General features: G+C 42.9%; 1 protein-coding gene across 1 annotated transcript; it reads right to left on the bottom strand.

The window, feature by feature from the left end:
- Positions 1–12,001: 12,001 nt before the first annotated feature.
- On the bottom strand, positions 12,002–20,943 carry Fate1 (fetal and adult testis expressed 1). Its single transcript, XM_059251562.1, is given in 6 exon segments — positions 12,002–12,551; positions 12,919–12,994; positions 13,306–13,412; positions 18,132–18,191; positions 18,193–18,260; positions 20,922–20,943. Coding segments are annotated over 6 exon segments (465 nt in total). The 3' UTR covers positions 12,002–12,419.
- Between the last annotated feature and the right edge of the window lie 474 nt (positions 20,944–21,417).

The following is a 21,417-nucleotide window of genomic DNA, read 5'->3' as shown; positions in this document are numbered from 1 at the left end:
GTGCAAGCTTGCAGATCAGGAGAGACTGTAACACATGTGTTCCCTCTCTATGCTTCTGACATTAAAAAGGTTTCCTTCCCCGTGACCCCTGCATCTTATCTACCAGGAACAGGCCCTTCTATTTTTCTGATTCCCTTGTGACGTCACCCAGCCACACATGCCCTTTCATCAGAACTGTCAACTTAGGGGAACAAGGACAGGCAGTTAACTATTGCTTCAGTTCACCCAGTCAGCCAAGTGGTTCTCACTGGCACACTCTACAAACAACTCATCTGCTCCCAAGGCATTTGTTACCAACAGGTCTCTAATCAGCCTCCACATTCATATCTCCAGTTGCCTGCTAACCAATTCTTTTGAGGCACCATTGACCCTCAAAGCCCACATAATCAAAACCACATTTAACACATTTACCTATAAATTAGCCACTTTTTCAGTTTGCCAGTCTCCTAACAGAGATTTCTTTCTGCCAAGTCGCTCAAGTCAGAAACCTGGATTTCACCGTAATTGTTTGTTTCGTTGATCACATCCAATCAGCATCACTCAACAGTTAATTCCCCCTCCTTCAAATTATCAAGCATCTATCTTTCAATCCCCCTCTACCAGTGCTGCAGTCTCTACTCTGGCTCCCAAAGCCTGTTACAACAGGCTCTTTCAGGTTGGCACCCGCTGGAGTCTGGTCTGGACACTGTCAAAGTTTAACTGACAAGAAAGTTAATCTCGCCGGGCGGTGGTGGCGCACGCCTTTAATCCCAGCACTCGGGAGGCAGAGCCAGGCGGATCTCTGTGAATTCGAGGCCAGCCTGGGCTACCAAGTGAGTTCCAGGAAAGGCGCAACGCTACACAGAGAAACCCTGTCTCGAAAAACCTAAAAAAAAAAAAAAAAGAAAGAAAGTTAATCTCTCATGGGGACAAAGGCACTCTAATATCATGAATGGACAAGGATGGAGGACAAAAGCAGAGTTCAGAAAAGCTTCAGCTGTGCAAATAGTCCAAGTAGCTGACCAAAGGGAAGACAAGGATGAGGACAGGTAGACAGCTTGAAAAAGCATAAGAAGAGAGTTCCCAGGGAAAACAGCTGCATCAAGGCCAATGCCAAGTCTTAAAAGAGAATCTGTGCTTCTACCCAGTGAGATGAGAGGTAGAATAGTAGCTGGGGAGAACAGTAAGGTCTTTTGTGGGATAGTAATAAAAACTGCATAAATGAATTATGTCTCAGGAGGTGAGGAGGAGTAGGAGTTGAGGAACAAGAGATAGAGCTGTAACTAACTGCAATCTTGGCTAGAAAAGAGCAGAAATACAGTGGGAAGAGAAGGAAGATGAAGGTTGAAAAAGGTCCTCTTTTTGTAACTATTGTTAATTTTTACTTTGTGTTGCCATTGTTTTTTGCTCGTTTGTTTGGGGCTTTTGGGAGGTTTTTTGTTGTTATTGTTCGTTTTGTTTTGTTTACATCAAGGAGATAACAAGCAAGCTTGGCAGTTTTGAGAAGGGATTCATTTAGAAAATTGATTTCTGTGCTTGAGACCAATTCTACTAGAGTAGAGCCTGTGAATGGTGAGTATGATAGGTCGGGTCAGGTGCCAGAAGAGATGAGATGAAATTTATCAAGTGCATCAGGAAGGGCTACTGAGGAACAGTCAACAAAGAAAGTACTAGCTAGTATCAATGTGAGTAGGGATATAGTGAGAATCATTTGAAAGGCAAAACTGCAAAACTCCAATATTATAAGTGAAGTGGGAGGGTATTCCACCTTCAGGGGTATCAGGCTGCCTTGTGTGAAAACTTTGGAGGAGGCAAGATTGCAGTAAGAATGAATAGGAGAATTAAAAGTAGTTTAAGTGCAAAACCAAGCTTGTCAAACAGGACAACCAGCTACATAGTTGCTGCTGAGAAAAGAGGTGGACTGGGGATCTTAGGCAAAGGGCCGGATACTCAAAAAAGTGCCTTTCAGATCTAGAGTAAGGCATGCTAATGCCATTTTTGAAAGAGCCCAGTTTCAATCATGAGGTCCTTCTGGGTCTCTTCTCATCCATTAGCTCACTAGCTGAGTAACCAGGTTTATATAGATAAACAGACTAGCACAATTAATCCCCTGAACCATGGCTGCAAGTATTTTCAGAGTTTCTTCAGAATATGCATAGTGATGTGAAAGCCAGAAAGACTAGAAGTTCTGTTTCATAACTCACTAAAATGTTCATTGCTGTTCAATTCTCTTCTTCATTCATTTATCATACACCAGTCACCCACTGGGAGCCAGTTCCTGGGCTGGATGCTAAAGCTAGAGAAGGTAGTCTAGCAGAGTCTACTGGAACCTCAGGGTTATTCCCAGATGAACTAAGAAGACAACCAGGAACACAGGCTATCTTAAAAGTCATTCTCTGTTCATATTCTATTCTATTTCCAGCAACTTATCAGCAATTATTCCCTCTCTCCTTAAAATAATATGTTCTCTTCACCTTATTCCCCTGTCCCTTCCTTGCCCACTGTTTCCTCTGTTCTTTGAAGAAGTGTCCACCTCTTCCCAACAATGAAACTTCAGTCATGAGCTCAGTATTTTACTGGAGCATATTTTTCTATCTATCATTTCTTCCCCAGTGTGATGGCTTTTGATATATCTGAATGCCAGCGACTTGAAAACCCCTCACAGCAGCCAACCTCTTCTATGAACTTCCAGTTGACCCCCTAACATACGCATTTTGATGTGGAATAGGTGCCTCGGGATTAATATGTCCAGAATTGAGGCCTTGATCATCCCTTCCAAACACTATCCTCTCATACTCATCTGCATCTCAGAAAAGGCGAAGCCATACTTCTAGTGACTTGGGTCCAAACCCTTTGTGTTTTCACCATTCCTTTCACATTTGTCCCACTACACATTCAAAGCATGTAGGCTCTACACTCAAAACATCACCAGTTCAATATCTCTGTCACAACTAAATTATCCAAGCTACCTACTTTTCTCAGTGCTTGGCATTGTAGATAATGAATGATCTTTGGATGGATTGTTGATGAATTGTCTCTTTACTTCTTCACTTTTTCTAAGCCATCTTCCCCCCCCCTCCGCTTTATTATTCACCTTATGTTTCTTTTACGTTAGATAGGTTATTTTAAAGGAATATACAACATTATTTATTGGTTAAGATAGAGTAACAGAGATTGAATATATCCTCTAGAATGAAATAACCATACTTGGGAAAAAAAAGATAAGAAACAACATTTTCCAAAACTTTAAATATTGGGCAACGAAGAGCAATAATTCTTAGGAGCAGAGAAACAAATAAAGTGAGCCTGTGATCAACTATCATTTTTCCTGCGATCTTTTTAGGCCATAACATAGAGGGAGAAATGAAAGTGAACTTTAATGGATTCCCTGGATTGAGCAGAAAGCAGAGACTCCAAAGAGGGCAAAGCAGCAAGGGTGTACAGAGCAGAGTATTGGGAGAGGAGTGAGTCAGAGAGAGAGAGAGAGAGAGAGAGAGACAGAGAAAGAGATAGAGACAGAGACAGAGGCAGAGACAGAGGCAGAGGCAGAGACAGACAGAGAGACAGAGAGAGAGACATAGGCAAAGAGACACAGAGAGGACATATAAGCAGGCTCTGGGAACCTAAAGGTGGACCCTCTCACATATTCAGCTTAGTATATATACCATCCTCCTAAATTCAATATTACAGGTCTCAGTCTTTAGATGGAGTCTGATGCCACCTGTCAGGAACATTTCATTGTTTGTGTGGTTTTGATTAGATTACCCAGAAGGGCCTTGATCAGCAGTGAGAAATGAGTGATCCCTACATTGAGCCATGTTGTGATTTTACTGAAAACTCTTAAAAGTATAACCAAGTTGCATTAAATTCTTCCCAAGCAACTAAAATGCAATCCAGAAAAAAGCCCCAAAATGTTATTGGAAATATAAAATAGGCAAAAGAGTCAGAGGTAGACCCTTTCCTACTGTTAGGAGTCCTACAATAACATCAGCTAAGACCTCCAATTTAGGCTTTCTTTTGGCATAATGTCTGGCTGTGGGTCTCTGCACCCACTCCCATCTGTTGACAGAGGAGGTCTCTCTGATGATGACTGAATAATATCATTAGGAATAACTTCATTGATTAATTTTTGCCCTGTCCAGCCTCAATATAAAGACTTTTGCCTTGTTTCACATTGTATCATTTTTTGTTCTGTTAGGCTAGTCTCTTGGAGGCATGCTCTTTTCTGAAGAGGAACAGGGAAGAGGAGGTTGGGGGAGAGGTGAAGTGGAGGAGAGCTGGGAGGGAAACTGCACATGGGATGCAATGTATGAAAGAATAATCTGTTTTCAATAAAATATAAAAATAAAAAATATAAAACTCCAACATTCAATAAGGTAATATTCATAATGTATCCACTGAAAAATGACAAGATATACAAGTAATTTCCCCATAATGAGAAGTAAACAAGCTATTCATTGAAATAAGCCTAGAATTAGTATAGATGTAAAACTAACAGACAACACATTAAAAGTTCCTACAACTATATTTCCTGTATTCAAAGAATTTAAGTTTTAAGATGGAATTTATGTTAAAAGTAGTAAAATCAAACTTCTACAGATTAAAAATGCAATTTATGAAATAAAAAATACCACAGTGGTTTTCAATGTTCATGGGTTATTGAATCCAGGGTCTTACTGAGGGTCAGAAATATAACAATGCTCAAATCCTTTTCAGAAAAGGTCTAGCACCATATTTACATATAAACCAGGCAGGTTCTCCCATATTCTTTAAGCATTTTAAAAGTGATTTTTTTTTTAATTTTATGTGTATGGATGTTTTGCCTGCATGTATGTATGTATACCTCGTGTACACCTGGTGCCCACAGAGGTCAGAAAAGGGCATTGCACCCCCTGAAACTGAAATTACAGATGTTTATGAAGCACCATGTAGGTGTTGGGTACTGAACAGGGATCCTCTGCAAGAGCAATGAGTGCTCTAGTTGCTAAGGCATCTCTCCAACCCCTCCCAAATTCTTTAATCTGTCTCTAGATGCTTTATAATACCTAAGGCAATGCCAATACTATAAGAATCCAAGAAAAGAACCAAGTATCAGTAAGATGTGCAACAAGCTCAGTGGCCTGCTGTAGGTGTCCATAAAGTTCCCAGAGGAGAAAGAGTTAAAGAGATAATTTAAACATTTTCCCAAACTTAATGAAAGCTATAAATCTACACAGATATAAGATCACTTAAAGATATAAATCTACAGCTATAAGCTCAATGACACTTACACACACACACACACACACACACACACACACACACACACACACACCATGAAGAAAAGTTCACGGAGGCAAAGTATAATTAAATTGTCCAAATCAACTGATAATGTGAAATTTTAAAGGTAATTTGTAAAATAAGGTACATTATATATACATTGAGTGGGAAGCATAAGGACGGCATCATGTGTCCTGTAAGGACAACATAAACATCTCTGCTAAACTTCAGGTTTCCCTTCCAACTTTCGATCAATAATTTTTCTCTAATTGCCTGTAAAAAGGTATAGTACATCTTGTCCCAAGTTACACTGAGTTTGTCACACTCCTCAGCTCTTTAATAGCAGATGTTTATGGTTTATGACTGGCCTGGACTTCAAGGCTTTTAACTGGTAGCCTTCAGGATGGCTTGGCATGCATCCCCATAAAGAGGATGCTCAATCTCTTCCTCTATGTCTGCAATTTTCTACCAAGTTTCCCAGGTCCAGTAGTGAAGACTGTATCCAAACCATACTAGCCTTATTGAAAGTACCCTTCAGTACAGTACTTCATGCAAACAACCCTACCCAATGCTAGAACTGCCTCCAAGAAAACAGGCATGCACACTGGTGAAAGGAAAGGAGAAGTAAAGCAGGGAGGGAGGAAAATAGGCAAGGATAGAGGGATGGAGGCATAAAGACTAGAACTTCATGGGCTGCTATGGACTCTCAGAAGACAGATTTCAGAGAATGGAAATGCTAATCATAAACCATGGAGTATGGGAGGGTAGTCATGATGAGTCTTCTGAAGGAGTCCATAAGACCCTTTAGATGACAATATATCCCAGATTCTCTTACAATCCCGCTCAACTTGACTTTTAGTTCAAGTTAATACCAGGTCTAGCCAAATATTTTCCACAATGTTTGTGATCTTTTCCATGACTGACAACATATAGAGGCAGACTCTATATCTAAGCTAGAAATTAGTCCCCAGTTCTAGTCATTGTAGAGGAAAAGTCCAGAGTGGTGAGTAAGGGATGGTACCAAGTGCTATGTCATTTATACTGTAATCATGGGACATTAGTGAAAGTTGGCAGGCACAAAGCAATATGGGGGACCAAATGGAAGCAATGGCCCTCCCATCAAGCAGCTGGAAACTCATGATTCAGGATTAAGAGCACACTTACTATGCATTTACCTTGTGCTAAGCCATTGGTTCAAATCAATTTATTTATTCCTCATGACAACCTCATTAGACTAATGTTATGCTACCCACTGCACAGATTCACAGCCTGACAATTCGTCTCTAAAAGCACATTCAGCCATAGGCTAACTTGGAAGGCACATAGAGCCAGAGATTTGCTTATTAGTACCAAAGAGACAACTAGGGTCAGAATTATGAAAAGAGTGGCAGGCTCTTGAGGTTGACTTTTGAGGGTGGAGCTGAAGTTGCTCTGACCCAGAAAGGATAGTTGTTTGGGGCTCACCTGTGAGGAGAGCCAGAAGAGCTGAGGGTAGGAAGAGAGTAAGTGACTGGTATTCAGTAGGTGGGCCCACTCAGCAGGTGAAAGCCCTTGATGTTTTCATTAGCTGTTCTGAGGCCAGGCTCCAGAGAGTCCCTCTACAAAACTGATGTGGCCTTGCTTTGTGTTTGATGAACAAAACCCTCAGCATAACATGTCAGCTTTGCCCAAGAGTTCTGATGGACGAATGCAATTGCTCATTCCTTTAATAAGCAGTTGGAACATCTAGTGTGGATTCTTTGGTATCAGAAACTTGTGTCTGGTATGCTCTTTCCAAGACATACTTCATATATTTATAGCAAAAGATAAAGGTGAGGTGACATGACATACCTAGCATCAGCTACACACAGTCCGTGCCCAAAGGGAAGACCCTTCTAGAAAGCCACTCAGGACAGGCTGGAGCCCAGCAATTGGAGTTTATTTCCAAAACCCTCATGTCCTCATATCCTCAAGTACTTACAAGCTATCTATGTCTCCCCACTCTCCTGCGCAAATCATGCCTAGCCAAACTTTCTGCCATCCTCTTCATCATCTTCCTATTAAAAAGCAAAGTTTGAGTGCCTCAGGGAAAGTCTGCTATGACATTTACTGCCACCACATTCCTAGAGGACCCAATATTTCACTTGGTTGCTTTGATAAGGCACAAAATTTTCCCCAAATAGCCAGTTGCCTCTGCCCTACTGAGGAGCAATACACGGAGGGCCCTTGCAATCACAGCTTTAGGGTTTGTGGGTTTTACATCAGCCAATGGACATAGGAAAGTTTCAGCCCCCTTTGCTCACCAGTCAGATGGCTTCAGAAGCAGAGTCCCGGGGCCACAGTCAACATCTGTTGTTCCAGCCACACCACCTCCAATCAAAGACAAGCTCTTGGGAGCTCATGAGCTCTGGAATCTGCAGAGATTTCCTGCTTCTTCTGCTGCCCAGCCAAGGAAGGTTCTTTGAGACTTCAACAAATAGCAACAGCTTCCCAATCAGAAAGCTGCTCCACATTGCCTGATGTCAGCCCAGGAAGCCAACAGAGGCTCAATGGAGCACATAACCACAGCTAGGTGAGCTTAAGAGCCTAGTTCAGGGTGCCCTTGGTGAAGCTGTCTTCAGTGTGGACCCTAGACACCCCAGGCTGTCGACAGCTGAGTACTGGACTGCCTGTCTGTTGAAGCAGTTTGTGTGGCCCCTCCCAAGCTCCCTGGGGACTCCCTCTTGCACGGAGCAGGTGTAAAGCTTTCTGCCTGAAGACTGAAAACTGCAAGCTTATGGCCACCAAACAACTGCTTTAAAATGTTGACAGAGTTCCAGGCAACCTACCTGATTGGGGGCTCAATCAGGGAGAAATCTGGGATAAATGAGAGAAACCCAGAGTGGAGCCAGCCAGAGTGGAAAATTTGATGGACTTGTCCTCTCACAGGGGCCAGAATTTGAGAATTGAAAGGGGCAAATAACCCTTTGGCTCTTTTTCAAGAGACCAGGATTCCAAGCTGTTCCTAGTTCTCTGCCTGGACCTTCCCTTCCTACAACCTGCTGTCCCCTCCTTCCCGCAGCTATTAAGAGGCCAACCTGAGAAAAAAGAGTTGAGGTATTGAGTTTCAGCCTTTGTTCAGGGCTGGCTTTGACTAGGAACCAGACTTGTAGGGAGGGTCCTACTGGAAGCCTCCAGTTTCCACACCTGTACAGGTGGCTTGGATAGCTAACCCCTCCCTTGGGGATAGCCAGGAGAGTTCTAACTAACATTCTGGGATCAAAGCCTAGGATAAACACAGATACATATAAACTCTGCGTAGGACAGCATGGAGAGTTTGCAGGGACACACATTTAGGCATGTGGAAGGGGTTGGCAGAAGGAGTTGAGGGCTATGTTAGCTAATGTAAATATAACATGGATGGCACGTAGGGATATTTACCACAGGAAAGCAGTAGTTAAAATGAACTTACTTCAGTGGAGAAGATTTCTTCATGGAAAGTGCTCCTTAAAGCCCAAGTGCATAACTGTGGACGAAATTATGCTCTGAGGATACTGATGGAAGGTTTCCTACCAGCTCTTTCCTTCTGCTGGGCCTCAGTGATGCAGAAGGCAGTGAAAACTACGTCCTACACACTCATAAGCTACTAGGGCAGTAAGATGCGTATGTATTCCTCTAATCCTAGACCTAGGTGGTGTGGTAAACCTTTCATGGTGACAAGCAGCATGTCTTAGAAAAGTTTCCTCCCCTGTTGCCAGATGTAAGTGAGTTCCTTCCCATATCCATGCACACTGGGGAGAGTCACAGTTTTGGATAGAGGGGAATATAATCAGAAGACAAATGCTCCAGACAGATCATAGCTGAAGAGACAAGCAGAGGATCTTGCCATTAGCCATTTTGTCCCAGTGGCTCTTAAGGAAACAGTGCTGACTTTTCAGGCTACCGCAGAGATTAACCAGAGGAGCTTTGGCAGCAGTTCAGGTTTGATCTGGAAGACCTCCTAGGTGAGGCAGGCAGTTGGAAGAAGCCCTAGTCTTGTCAGAAGCAGCCAAGCCGCCACATAGCAGGGTAGGCAGAGAGGCAGTCAGGGAGCATCCAAGGGCTCCAACTGAGCTCACCTAGCTCAAGAGGTATTCCTCCAGGGGGGCCACCAGGCTGTTTGTTTGCAACTCAGGTAAATTGCTCCCAGGAGGGAGCCTTTGTTTCACAACATATTTTCAACCAGACTTTTTCTGAAAACATGTCTTGTCTGTGCAGGCACAGAAGCACCCAGGCCCCAAAAGGCAGACTTCGCCCAACCTAGTTTCAGCTCTCTCTCCCTTGTAGTTGCCCTGTGGAGCCAAGTTGGGACAGAATGAAAGAGGCACCTTTAGGCTGACCATGTGAGGGATGACCTCTTAGTGTCTAGTTAATAAGCCCATCTCTACCCTAGGTTCACCTTTCACAACACCAAAGGCAGTGGAATCACTGTGATGGTGACAGGAAGTGTCACATGCTACCTTTGTGTGAACAGATGGGTTTTTCCATCTACCTGTTGTAGCATGAATTTTAAAAATTCTTATTAATAAAAACAAAACCTGAGGCCAGTTATTGGGGTGAATGCTGGAAGATCAGAGAAGCAGAACAAGCCACAGCTACCTCACCTTGCCAATTCCTCAGCTGATCCTGTTTCCTCAGACTGGATGCCTCTGAGTCCTCATCCAGAATGAATCTCGGATGAACTGTTGCTCAAAGCCTAAAAGCTTAACCAGGCCAAAAGATTCTCGTTTCTGGTCTTTATGCCTTATATACCTTTCTGCTATCTGCCATCACTCCCTGGGATTAAAGGCGTGAGTCACCATGCCTGGCTGTTTCCAATGTGGCCTTGAACTCACAGAGATCCAGAGGGATTTCTGCCTCTAGAATGCTAGGATTAAAGGTGTGTGCTACCACTGCCTATCCTCTATGTTTAATATTGTGGCTGTCCTGTTCTCTGACCCCAGATAAGTTTATTAGCATGCACAATATTTTGGGGAACACAATACCACAACCTGTTTCTCTTAACCATTCTCTGCATTTTGGAGGTATAGGCGGGACTTCCAGTCAGAGAAAGAGGAAGTGAGAAATGAATCTAGGCATGCAGGAGAAACCAATGAGACATAGAGACATAAAGATTGAAAGAAAGGTAAAAAGCCAGGAGGCAAAATGTAGATTAATATAAATAGGTCAATTTAAGTTACAAGAGCTAGTGGGATAAGCCTAAGTTATAGGCTGAGCTTTCATAATTAATAAGTCTCCATGTCATTATTTGGGAGCTGGCTGGTGGGACAGAAAATGACTCATTACAAACCCCGTTCTACCTGGGGGCTGCAGAGAGTGGGGAGAATGTCTTCCACAAAGTCTCCCAACCCTACTCTTAGCCCTTGGGTGTGTTCTGAGTTTCCAGGGCCCATTTGGAGGGCAGATAGTGCTCTTGGCTCTCCTGGTACAAAGCACTTATGATTAAGCAGTGTCTTTTTCATTCTATAAATGGTTTCCTCTGGCACCGCACTACCCTCTGTGCTCTGGGGCCAGAGAGAAAACCTGTCAAGCATCTCTTAAGTGGCCTTCTCTCACCTTCTAGCAGGGTGAGGCTCCAAGGCCATATGTCTAGGGTCCCACTGAGCTGACAGCAGGCCATGTATTCTCATCTCAGAAGCACATCAGTCCCCAGAATATTTGGAGTAGAGGAAGCCTTGCATTGCATAAGTTCCCCTTAAGAGGAGAGAGAGGTGACAAGGTAATGGCCAAATAGAATTTGGAACTGAAGCCTCTTCTCTCTTTGCCATTCTCTCTCACCTCCTCTCTCCCCTCTTTCCATCCTCCACCCCTATACACAGTTCTCTTCATATTTGATGACACATATTCTCCTACAAATGGATAAATCTTGATAGATTTGGCTGTTTGGGGAAGTTCCACTTGCCACAAGGTGATGTAAAAATTCTAGGTTCCCACACCCAGAAAGATTTGTCTTGGTTACTTTTCTGTCACTGATCCCTTCTCCCATTCATTCCATCAGAGCCCTCATGAGCTAAACATCTCTATAAATGACTCTCTCTCTCTCTCACACACACACACACACACACACACACACACACAAATATGGACTCTGCTAGTGTAGATGCTAACTCCAAGCCAGTGGGCAATCAACCTTAAAACTACCAAATGTGTGTCAACCACTTGGTCTCAGGGAAAGGAGTAGCAGCTAGGTAAGACTGCCTAGTGACTGGGCTATCTGAGATGTGACTTTTAGGGCTATGAGTACAAAGGGCAGGACTGTAGCCTCTAGAGCTCTCTCAGGACCTCATCCTCAGACATTCAGTAGGAAGCAGGCCACTCCTTAGCTTAGGACTCCAGAGAACCTAGCCTAGACACAATATTTTCCTTGTCTTGCTAGAAAACCCTAGAGACCTGTAGTTCCTCTCAGGAACTCATTTTTCCCTGGTAAAATGTAAAGATTTCTGGTCCTTTCCATGACATTTTCTCTGATTGAGTCTCTATACCACCCATGTGTCCTACAAGCAATCATTGACATGACATCAATGGGAAGGACTATGTGAAGCCTTTGCTGGGCTAGAGACAGTGAGGGTGCAAAATAGTAGGCAGTGGAGGACACCAGGGACCCAATCGCAGGCACAGTCTTGGACCAGTGGGCTATCACCTAGTGTACCTCCCAAGTCCTGCCAAAAGTGAGGTGTAGATGAAGAATTTCTGGAGCTAGGTTTTGCTGCAGTCATGAAGCATTTATTGAGCATGTTCTCCAAGCAAAGGCTTGAGTGGTGTGGGAGGAAGCAAGGGAGGAATACAAAGCCAAACCCAGCCCACAGAGGATGGAAGCGAAGAAATGCTGGGTTACAGAGGCCAGGCCCACAGAGCTTGGTTCTATGGGCAGGCAAGTTAGGTAGTGCTTATGCTGGTGTTTCTGTCAGGGCTGGTGACATCCTCTAATCCCTCCAGAGGAGTGATATCTCTACACAGGCACATCTGTGATGCTACTCAGTGGTTTCCTAGCCTCGCAGCAACTAGAATCTCAAAATTGAGTGAGTTCATCTCCAGGCAGGAGGCTTGAGCAGAAGGGTAAAATGACCCAAATGCTACCTGTTGGCTGCTGCGTGATAGAATGGGGTGGGCAAGGGCATCCCTGAAAGCAAAGGGAAGATGAGAGGAAGGGATGGATGTAGCAGGGCTGTGATGTCTGTGAAACTTCACTGGAGCATCCAAAGCCACAGGTTGGCTATGCACACTGACATCAGCAGACTAAAGAGCACAGTCTCTTCATGGTGCCAGGTGGCATCCTGATCCTCAAGGGCACGCAGCCTCCCAGAAATCACTTGTATCTGTGGAGGGACCAAACACAGGTCTTGTGAGCAGGAATCACTCTTATGAGAAAGGCAAGATATAAGGGTAAGGGGAAAGTATGACCTTGAAACAAAATGAACCTTTGTTCCCCTTTCTACCTCTTTTTCTCTTCCCCAATTCCTGTTCCACATCTCCACCATAAAAGAAAGTCAAGGGTGAGCACCAACATAAGGTACTCAAGCCAAGAAGAAGAGAAAGGGGAGCCTGACCTCATTTCATTTGCTACAGGATATGATATTATGACAAAGGCTATGAAAATTCAGGGGATGACTTTGTTCACAGCTGCCAAAATCACCTACTCCAAGGGACTATGATGCTTCCTCCAACTGTATAACAGATGCTCACCTGCCTTCTCATGACTTCCATTTCCAGCCCATTGAGCTGTTCCAGGCCAATCTCTGCCACTATATCTGCCTCCAGACTGTTGTGAGGAAAGGTTACATGGGTCAGAGGTGCTAGTGGTCATAGAAAACATATAGAGCAATCAGGTAAGCCTGGAGGCTTTTTGCGTAAAGACTCCAGTCCTTCCCTTGTGTGGTAAAGCAGCCTGAGTGTTTACCAAAGCATATGAAGATTCCCAAATGGCCAGGAAGCAATAGTACCCCAATATTTCAGGTACATACAACTGCTTCTTGACTCAGATGCTCACCAGTCCTTATGGCCTTGCTCCCCTGCTTTCCTCCCCCCCACCGCCCCGGCAAGTAGCCAGGAACAAGACAGTTGAGCTCTTACCACTTATAAGGGAATCTCCACCCTTGGAAGTTGCCAGGAAACTCCTGAAGATGGGCATCCCCCTGACTCTGATCTCTTGGCATCCGGGGCACCTGCACCTGATGTCCCTACAGAAAGAAAGGAAACACCTTCCAAGCCACATGCTCAGCCCCCCATTTTGCAAGAATCAACAGTGCACCCCATAGGAGTCCCACTGCTGTGGATATCGCTCCATATAAATAAAATGCTGATTGGCCAGTAGCCAGGCAGGAAGTATAGGCAGGACAAGCAGAGAATTCTGGAAACAGGAAGGCTGAGTCAGGAGACACTGCCAGCTGCTGCCATGACAAGCAACATGTGAAGATGCCAGTGAGCCATGAGCCATGTGGCAAGGTATAGATTAATAGAAATGGGTTAATTTAAGATAGAAGAACTAGATAGCAAGAAGCCTGCCACGGCCATACAGTTTATAAGTAATATAAGCATCTGAGTGATTATTTTATAAGTGGGCTGTGGGACTGTGAGGGCTTGGTGGGATCTAGAGAGAAACTCTCCAGCTACAAATGGCGCCAGAACGTGGGGCAGGAATTTCCACTTAAAACCTGAGAAAGCATTAAAAAAAAAAAAAAGACAGAGGCAGGCAGATCTCTGTGAGTTAGAAGCCAGCCTAGTCTACAGAGTGAGTTCCAGGAAAGGCACAAAGCTACACAGAGAAATCTTGCCTTGAAACACCCCCCCCAAAAAAAAGATGCTAACACAGCTTCCTAATTGTCTCTCTCAAGTTAGCGGCAGCCTGTGGGTTTGAGCTACTATATGGTGGGTTCCTGGCGAGCGCACTTGACCTATAGTAGGTGGGAATGAGGTGTCTACAAGCAGCATATTATTCTGCATGGTGGATTTAGTCTTTGCTAGTACAAAAAAAAAAAAAAAAGGTTTCTGGGCTGCTTTGATAGAAGCATAGAACCACTGTTTCTAAGAGTTGATGGTTCCCAGAGCTGGTGATAAACTACCACCACCATGTTGGGAAGCTGAGGTGGGCAGAGCCACCAGCCAAAGCTGCTATTTTAGCCCTAGTAATGCTGCAGTTTAAAACAATAGATTTCCAGTAAGACAGATTCAGATGGAACAAGACTTTAAATGCTTTACAATGTGTGTAAAAATGTACATAGGCTTGGAAGAGAGAGAAAAAGGAATATAGAGTTATATAAAGAAATAGATAGTTTTTAAAAATAGTCTTTAAAGAGACAGTATAGATAATATAAAAAATAAGCTGCAGCCGGGCGGTGGTAGCGCATGCCTTTAATCCCAGCACTCGGGAGGCAGAGCCAGGTGGATCTCTGTGAGTTCGAGGCCAGCCTGGGCTACCAAGTGAGTTCCAGGAAAAGGCGCAAAGCTACACAGAGAAACCCTGTCTCGAAAAAACCAAAAAAAAAAAAAAGCCGCATAAAGATGGATATTACACAGAGAATCTGGATTGTGTTGTCTTGGGGATTTTTAACTGAAAAAAAAACATTTAATTGTAAAAGCTGTTGAGTTAAGCCAATACATATATTTTAAAGGTACCTTGACTTCAAAATTTAAATGTAATGATATGTTGCTTTGGAAAGGAGCTCTGCTTTTGTTTCCACAGAAAGCCAGAGGCTATGGATTTGTTCCAGATTAAGATACATCAGGTTTGACCAGCCAAGACCCCCTGAAAGGTCTCCGATGACACCATGGCCCAGATGATCCAACATCCAGAATGGTTTCAAGGCAACTGGCTCAGACAATACACCCTCACGGACTACTCCATAATCCTAAAATTTTCTTTATGTCTCCATAAGATACAGTGCCTCCCTCCAGCAGGAAGTAGTAAGAGAAGCTATGCCCAAATTCCAAAATATAGCAACCTGGCTTTGGAGATGGAATTGGCTCACTCCTTCTCTAAACCCAAACATACTGCTAAAAAAAAGGTTGAGAGATTCTTTTGTCCCATATCAGAAGAGCCCTCTGGTGTGGAATTGAGAAAAACCAATATTTTTATTTAAAACAGGTTGATCATAAATGTGATCTCTTTCTAAAGAATAAAAGGGGATATGATATAGATATATAAGATGTAGAGATGATAGGATAAAAGGGTAGATTATTGAATCTACTTTTAAAGAGCAACTTGTTTAAAATGGTTTACATTGGTATAGATTTTAATTTATGGATACAAATTTAGAGTTGATTTTTGTTCTAATATATATATATATATATATATATATATATATGTGTGTATGTATGTATATTTCTACTCTTGTTTAAGGTATTATGTTTATATAACTCATTTAAATTGTAATGGAACAATTAGTCTTCTATGATAGTTAAATGTATAGTCATGTTGTTTCCTAGGTACACATAGATATAATTCAATTAGGTAGGTAATCTTCAAACACTTCAAAGTCCTACAGAATATGGTGTGGTGGTATTGTGTTCCCAAAAATATTGTGTATCCTAATAAACTTATCTGGGGTCAGAGACAGAATAGCCACAATATTAAACACAGAGGATAGGCAGTGGTAGCACACTCCTTTAATCCTAGCATTCCAGAGGCAGAAATACATGTGTTCAAGGACATAGCCAATCATGGTGACTCATGCCTTTAATCCCAGAAAGTGAGCCTTTAATCCCAGGGAGTGATGGTAGAAAGCAGAACGGTATATAAGGTGTGAGGACCAGAAACTAGAGGCATTTGGCTGGTTAAGCTTTTAGATTTTGAGTAGCACAGTTCAGCTGAGAGCCATTCGGATATGAGGACACAGAGGCTTCCAGTCTGAGGAAACAAGATCAGCTGAGAAGTTGGCCAGGTGAGGTTAGCTGTGGCCTGTTCTGTCTCTCTGATCTTCCAGTGTTCACCCCAATACTTGGCTCAGGTTTGATTTTATTAATAAGACTCTTTGAGAGTCCTGCTACAATATGGCATTTAAAATGTTTTAAAAATTTAGACTTTCTGGGCAATGAGACATGTCTGCTCCTGGTAGCACCGATTTACTTCAGAGAGGAGGATGGGCATCAAAGACACTATATGGAGTTTATCTTCTTGGCAAAAATAGCCATTTGGGCAAGAAACTGTTCTTGCCTGGACTGCTTGAAAAAAATGTATCGACTGGACATGCAGGACCCATAGGAAGGTGACCACTGAACTTTGCTTGGCAAAATGGTCCTTCAGGTTCCTGCTTTGCAGAGGAAAATGCCAGACATTCTACAGAACACAGAGAAAAGTGATTGAGAGACTCTAGGCATGTGGGCTGAAGACAGATGCCCCAACTTTACAAAAGAACTTTGGATGACTGTCCAGGCTGCCAGCTGTCTCTGTCCACTCTCACAAGACTCTCGAAAGTTGCTTGTGTCCTTCTCCCATTTCTCAGGTAATATTATATCCTTCTGAGATCTTTGATGTAGTTGAAGACTAGATAATTATAATTTCCTTAGTTATGATAAGAGATAAGTTAGATATGAAACCTTAGACTCACAAATATAGGATAGATAGGATATCTTCTTTAATTTTGCCAAGTACAAATAGGCTAGATATTATAAATATACTAAATATTGTAACTGTTAATTCTTGCTTGAGAATTGTTTTGTTATATGTAATTTTAGTATGTGAAAGATAAAACCTTCCTTTTTTGAAATAAAAGAAAAGGGGAAGTGCTCTGGATATCGCTCTATATAAATAAAATGCTGATTGGCCAGGCAGGAAGTGTAGGCGGGACAAGCAGAGAATTCTGGAAACAGGAAGGCTGGGTCAGGAGACACTGCCAGCTGCTGCCATGACAAGCAACATGTGAAGATGCCAGTGAGCCATGAGCCATGTGGCAAGGTATAGATTAATAGAAATGGGTTAATTTAAGATAGAAGAACTAGATAGCAAGAAGCCTGCCTCAGCCATACAGTTTATAAGTAATATAAGCATCTGAGTGATCTGCAGTGGGACTGCGGGGGTTTGGTGGGACCTGGAGAGAAACTCTCCAGCTACATCCCACGATGTCATATCATCTTCCTATACTACCACCACCACCCCACCACATACACACTGTTCCTATTGGTAGCTTCTAGCCTTGCATGCTGTGTCAAGGGAAATGCAGTGACAAGCTTCTCTGTACTCTGGTAGAACTTTTACATGCAGGCATCCCTTGAAAGGCCAAGCTACCTACTGAAGAAGAATGTAAAGCCTCAATTTGATTTTAAATAATTTAAAAGAAAACATAATTTAACACCATGGAGGTTTATAAAGAATTGTATACTCATCCCTTGGTGTCTATGGAGACTGTTTCTAGAACAACCCCCTCCCTGCAGTTACCCAAATCTGCAAATTCTCCAGTCCCTTGTATAAAAGGTCACAATATTAGAATATAGTACCAGCATATCTTCTTATATAATTGAAATAATTTCTATATTACTTATAATGCCTAATAAAATACAAATGCTATCTAAGTAGTTCTTATACTCTATTGTGTAGATAATCATGGCAAGTAAAAATCCTGTACATGTTCTCTATAGATGTAATCACCCCACCCCCACCCCCAGATACTATCATCCATCTATGGTTTGTTGAGTCAATGGATGCAAGACCTATGAATGCAGAAGACCAACTATAGATGTATTCTTCCATCAACATGTTTGTTAGGCATGCAAATTTCCAGCGTTGAAGCCCCAGCATTATACAGGACAGCCCCAACCTTTCAATGGTCTACCCTACTTTCATTTGCTTTCTTGGCATATGGATGATTCCTCTTCCCAATAACCAGAGCTGGATCTACCATAGGAAGACAGGAGTACCAAAAGTAAGTACTCCCCACCCTAAGATAGTCATCATGTGTCAATACCCCTTTCTTGAGACGAGATCCAGTCACATTCCAAAATGACTGGCTTGAACCAGATCCAGCAGGTTTTTTTCTCTGCCCTTGGATGTCTATGGAATCCCTCCAGTGACCAGGACGCACGTTCTGTCATTTCTAGAAAGAAAAACAGAGACTTCTATGAATACTGTTAAAAGCTGTACCAGGACTTGCTGGGTACTGAAGACAGCAGAAATCACTCAATACCCATTCACTTCTGACTCCCAGCCTATTTATTTGTCTGTTCAACAGGTTAGTATGTGCTTAGTGAAGACCTGGCTCTAGACCTAGGATTCTGTAGAGTGAACAAGGATCAAGAGATGAAATCCCAAACACCAACTATCTCTATATAAGAGAGAACAGGAAATACAAATAAGAAAATAATCCATCTATGTAAATTCAGATTAGCAAATGGTTCATGACTGATTAAAAACCAAAACAGGCTAATATGGCAGGAGAAAAGCAGAAGTCAACATTGAAAAACCCAAAACAGACAACCTTCCAGACTAAATGAACAGCATACACAATGGTTGTGGGATGTTGTAGAAGTAGAAGTGGACCCACATGATTAACTATAGCCAAGAGGCATTTTAGGGGATTCTCACCTGGCATCATTGACTGTTCTTGGCTTTGCTCAATGTTTCCAGTCCCTAGATCTTCAAAAATGGACCTTTTTTAACTCTTCTTTGAAAACGAAAGGGCGTCCTGCCATCACTACCAGGTATTCATTTCTAAGGATGCTCAAGATGGAAGGCACAAAGAAGACACTCAGAAACTCTCCTCTTCCAGGGGTAGAAATGCAAGGGAGATTCACTGGCACAAGAGGGTGGAGGCAGTTTTTCCTCTCTGTGCTCAGGCTTTGGATTGGTACCTTGTGTTCCCACTGTATCTTGTTGGTGGGTCCCATGGCCTTCTCTTCTGCTGTTTAAGCAACTTGGAGAAGAGATAGGGCTCCAAGTTGTGCTGTCTGTGGGAGCTGGCCTAATTCATCTTCCCTTAATTTTGCTCTTCATGGGTAGGTGGACCCATCCTCCATTATTGTCTAGGAAGAGACAAGGGCTGGCATAAGGTCTAGTGCCATAATCCCAATTAATCCATAAATGCCCAAAGTAGTTACAGGTCACATACTTATCATGGTTTCTACAAGCCCAGCGCTGGCCAATAATCTAGGGTACAGCATTCTATCAGAGGAGATTCTCTGTACAGAACATCCTGCCTCCTCCAATGCAGAGTCTCCAAGCAAAGTAGATGGCCTTCTTTGATCTGAATCCTGGGCAGAAAGCAGGGAGTGGCAAGAGGAATATGCTGGGGTTGTATACTCTGATGTATGTTTTGGCTCTGCCTCCGTTTTTCCTACAAACTAGACTAGCTGCATGTGTCAATTTAGTCAGGTCCTGATCCCCAGTGAGTCCATCAAACACTCAGCTTTCAGTAAGTCTGCAAAGGTATACTGCAGCTGTGATTATTATCCCTAATAGACTTTAAACAAAGGGGCTTCCACTCAGTCAGGTGCTAGTACTCAACCAATCTACTGAAAGAATCAATTGCAAACATTAAAGTTTCCAGGAGGAAGAAAATGTCTGCTCCAGGATTGCAGCAACAATTATTGCCCAAATTCACAGCCAGCCACATTCCCTGCAGTCCCAGGAGCAAATTGTTTAAATGAATTTCTACATACATAAGCATCTGCATGTGCATCTTGTCTGCTATGTTCCTTTGTAGCACCTTGGGCTGATGTCATTGTTAATGGTCAAACCTTGGCTCTAAATTCCAGAGCCACTGAAAGAAGAGGAGAGTATTTGTCAAAGGAATCAATCACAGCTGAGCCCAGCTGGTAAGAGGAAGAGAGAAGTAAGACAAGGGGAAGAGGGAAGAAAAGGAGGAAGGAAGGGGAGGAAACAGGACTAATAGAGAGAATGTGACTTGGTGACACCCCCCTCCCCAGCCTACTTGTCCAGGACAGAAATAAGTAGGAACTTACCACATTCCTGAGGGTCTGAGTAATTCTTCCCTTGAAACAGCCACAATGAAACCTGAGCTTTGTGGAGGAACACATCTTAGCAGCAGAGAAAGTGCCCAGTGCCTTCAGTAAAACCTAGAAGCTCCAGAAGCTGAGCCTTACATTTCTGTTCAACCAGTTGCCAGATTGAGCAAATAAAAACATGCGAACCAATAAATTTGAAATTTAGATAAGAAAAATATCGTTATTAGCATCAGTATTGTGTTCCATGCAACATTTGAAATCTATTTACTCTAACATTATTCATGTTAATCCAGTATTCAAATGTAAATGGATATCCTGTATTTTATTTGACAACCATGACCTGCCCTTCCTCCTCAAGACTTCAGTGTTGGTTGAACAATGCTATTGTCTTCTCTCCCTACAGGGTCTGTATTGAGAGAAGAGCTCAGAAGTCAGCTGCACTGACTTATCACATTGACTTGAACTAAGGTTCCTAGCCCAGATTCACCTCTGCTGCCTACTGGACTTGACCCACTGGGGCTTCCTGGGAACAGGAACAATGGTCCTTGTGTATGTGGAGGCACTGCCCCCTGGTGGCAGAGGAACCCAACACCTGAATCAAAGCAAGAGTAGGGAGATTTTGTTCCATATTACATGTCTAACATGTTACTCTTTACTTAACTTTAGCGATATCATAATTTCCATCTGAAATGTTGCTAAACTTGGAATCCAAAAACTCTGAAAATCTTCCATTGTTTATTTTGCTAACCTTGAAATTTCAAAGGCCTACATCTGTGCCAAGTCTTCCATCATACCCAGGTCTGGAAGGATGGCCATGGCCAAGTGTACAAAGTAGGCTACAGAAAGCCGATGCTTCAATGGTAGGCTCCCAGAGAAGAAGTCACGGCATTCTCACATAGAAGTTAGACAGATGTCTCTGAAAATGGGAAGGAAGAGATTAGAACACTTCTGGCTTAGAGGTGTGTCTCTGTGTTTACAGTGTACAAAGACCTCACATAAATGAAATCATATATCTGAGAAGTGTGCTACTAGCCAACTTATTTTGTAAGTGAACAGTATGTTCTGGAGTCCCCACCTTCATCAGAAGTATCAAATTTCTTTTCCACTCAGCCCACTACCTTTCTTTCCTGACCTGTGAACACCATGAGTGTCCAGAGCTGTTTGCTTCTACAAAACAGTGGGACTGAGTGCTTCTAGGCATTCCTCGTTGCATGTGCCCATAGAACAGGAAGTGGCACTGTGAGGTTCAAAGGCATGTGTGTTGATGACTTTGAGTTGTACTGGCCAACT

The sequence above is a fragment of the Peromyscus eremicus genome, chromosome X (genome assembly GCF_949786415.1).
Source record: "Peromyscus eremicus chromosome X, PerEre_H2_v1, whole genome shotgun sequence".
In the NCBI taxonomy this organism is placed as follows: domain Eukaryota; kingdom Metazoa; phylum Chordata; class Mammalia; order Rodentia; family Cricetidae; genus Peromyscus; species Peromyscus eremicus.
The sequence above is the reverse complement of the archived record's forward strand: the minus strand, read 5'-3'. Positions and strand labels throughout refer to the sequence as shown.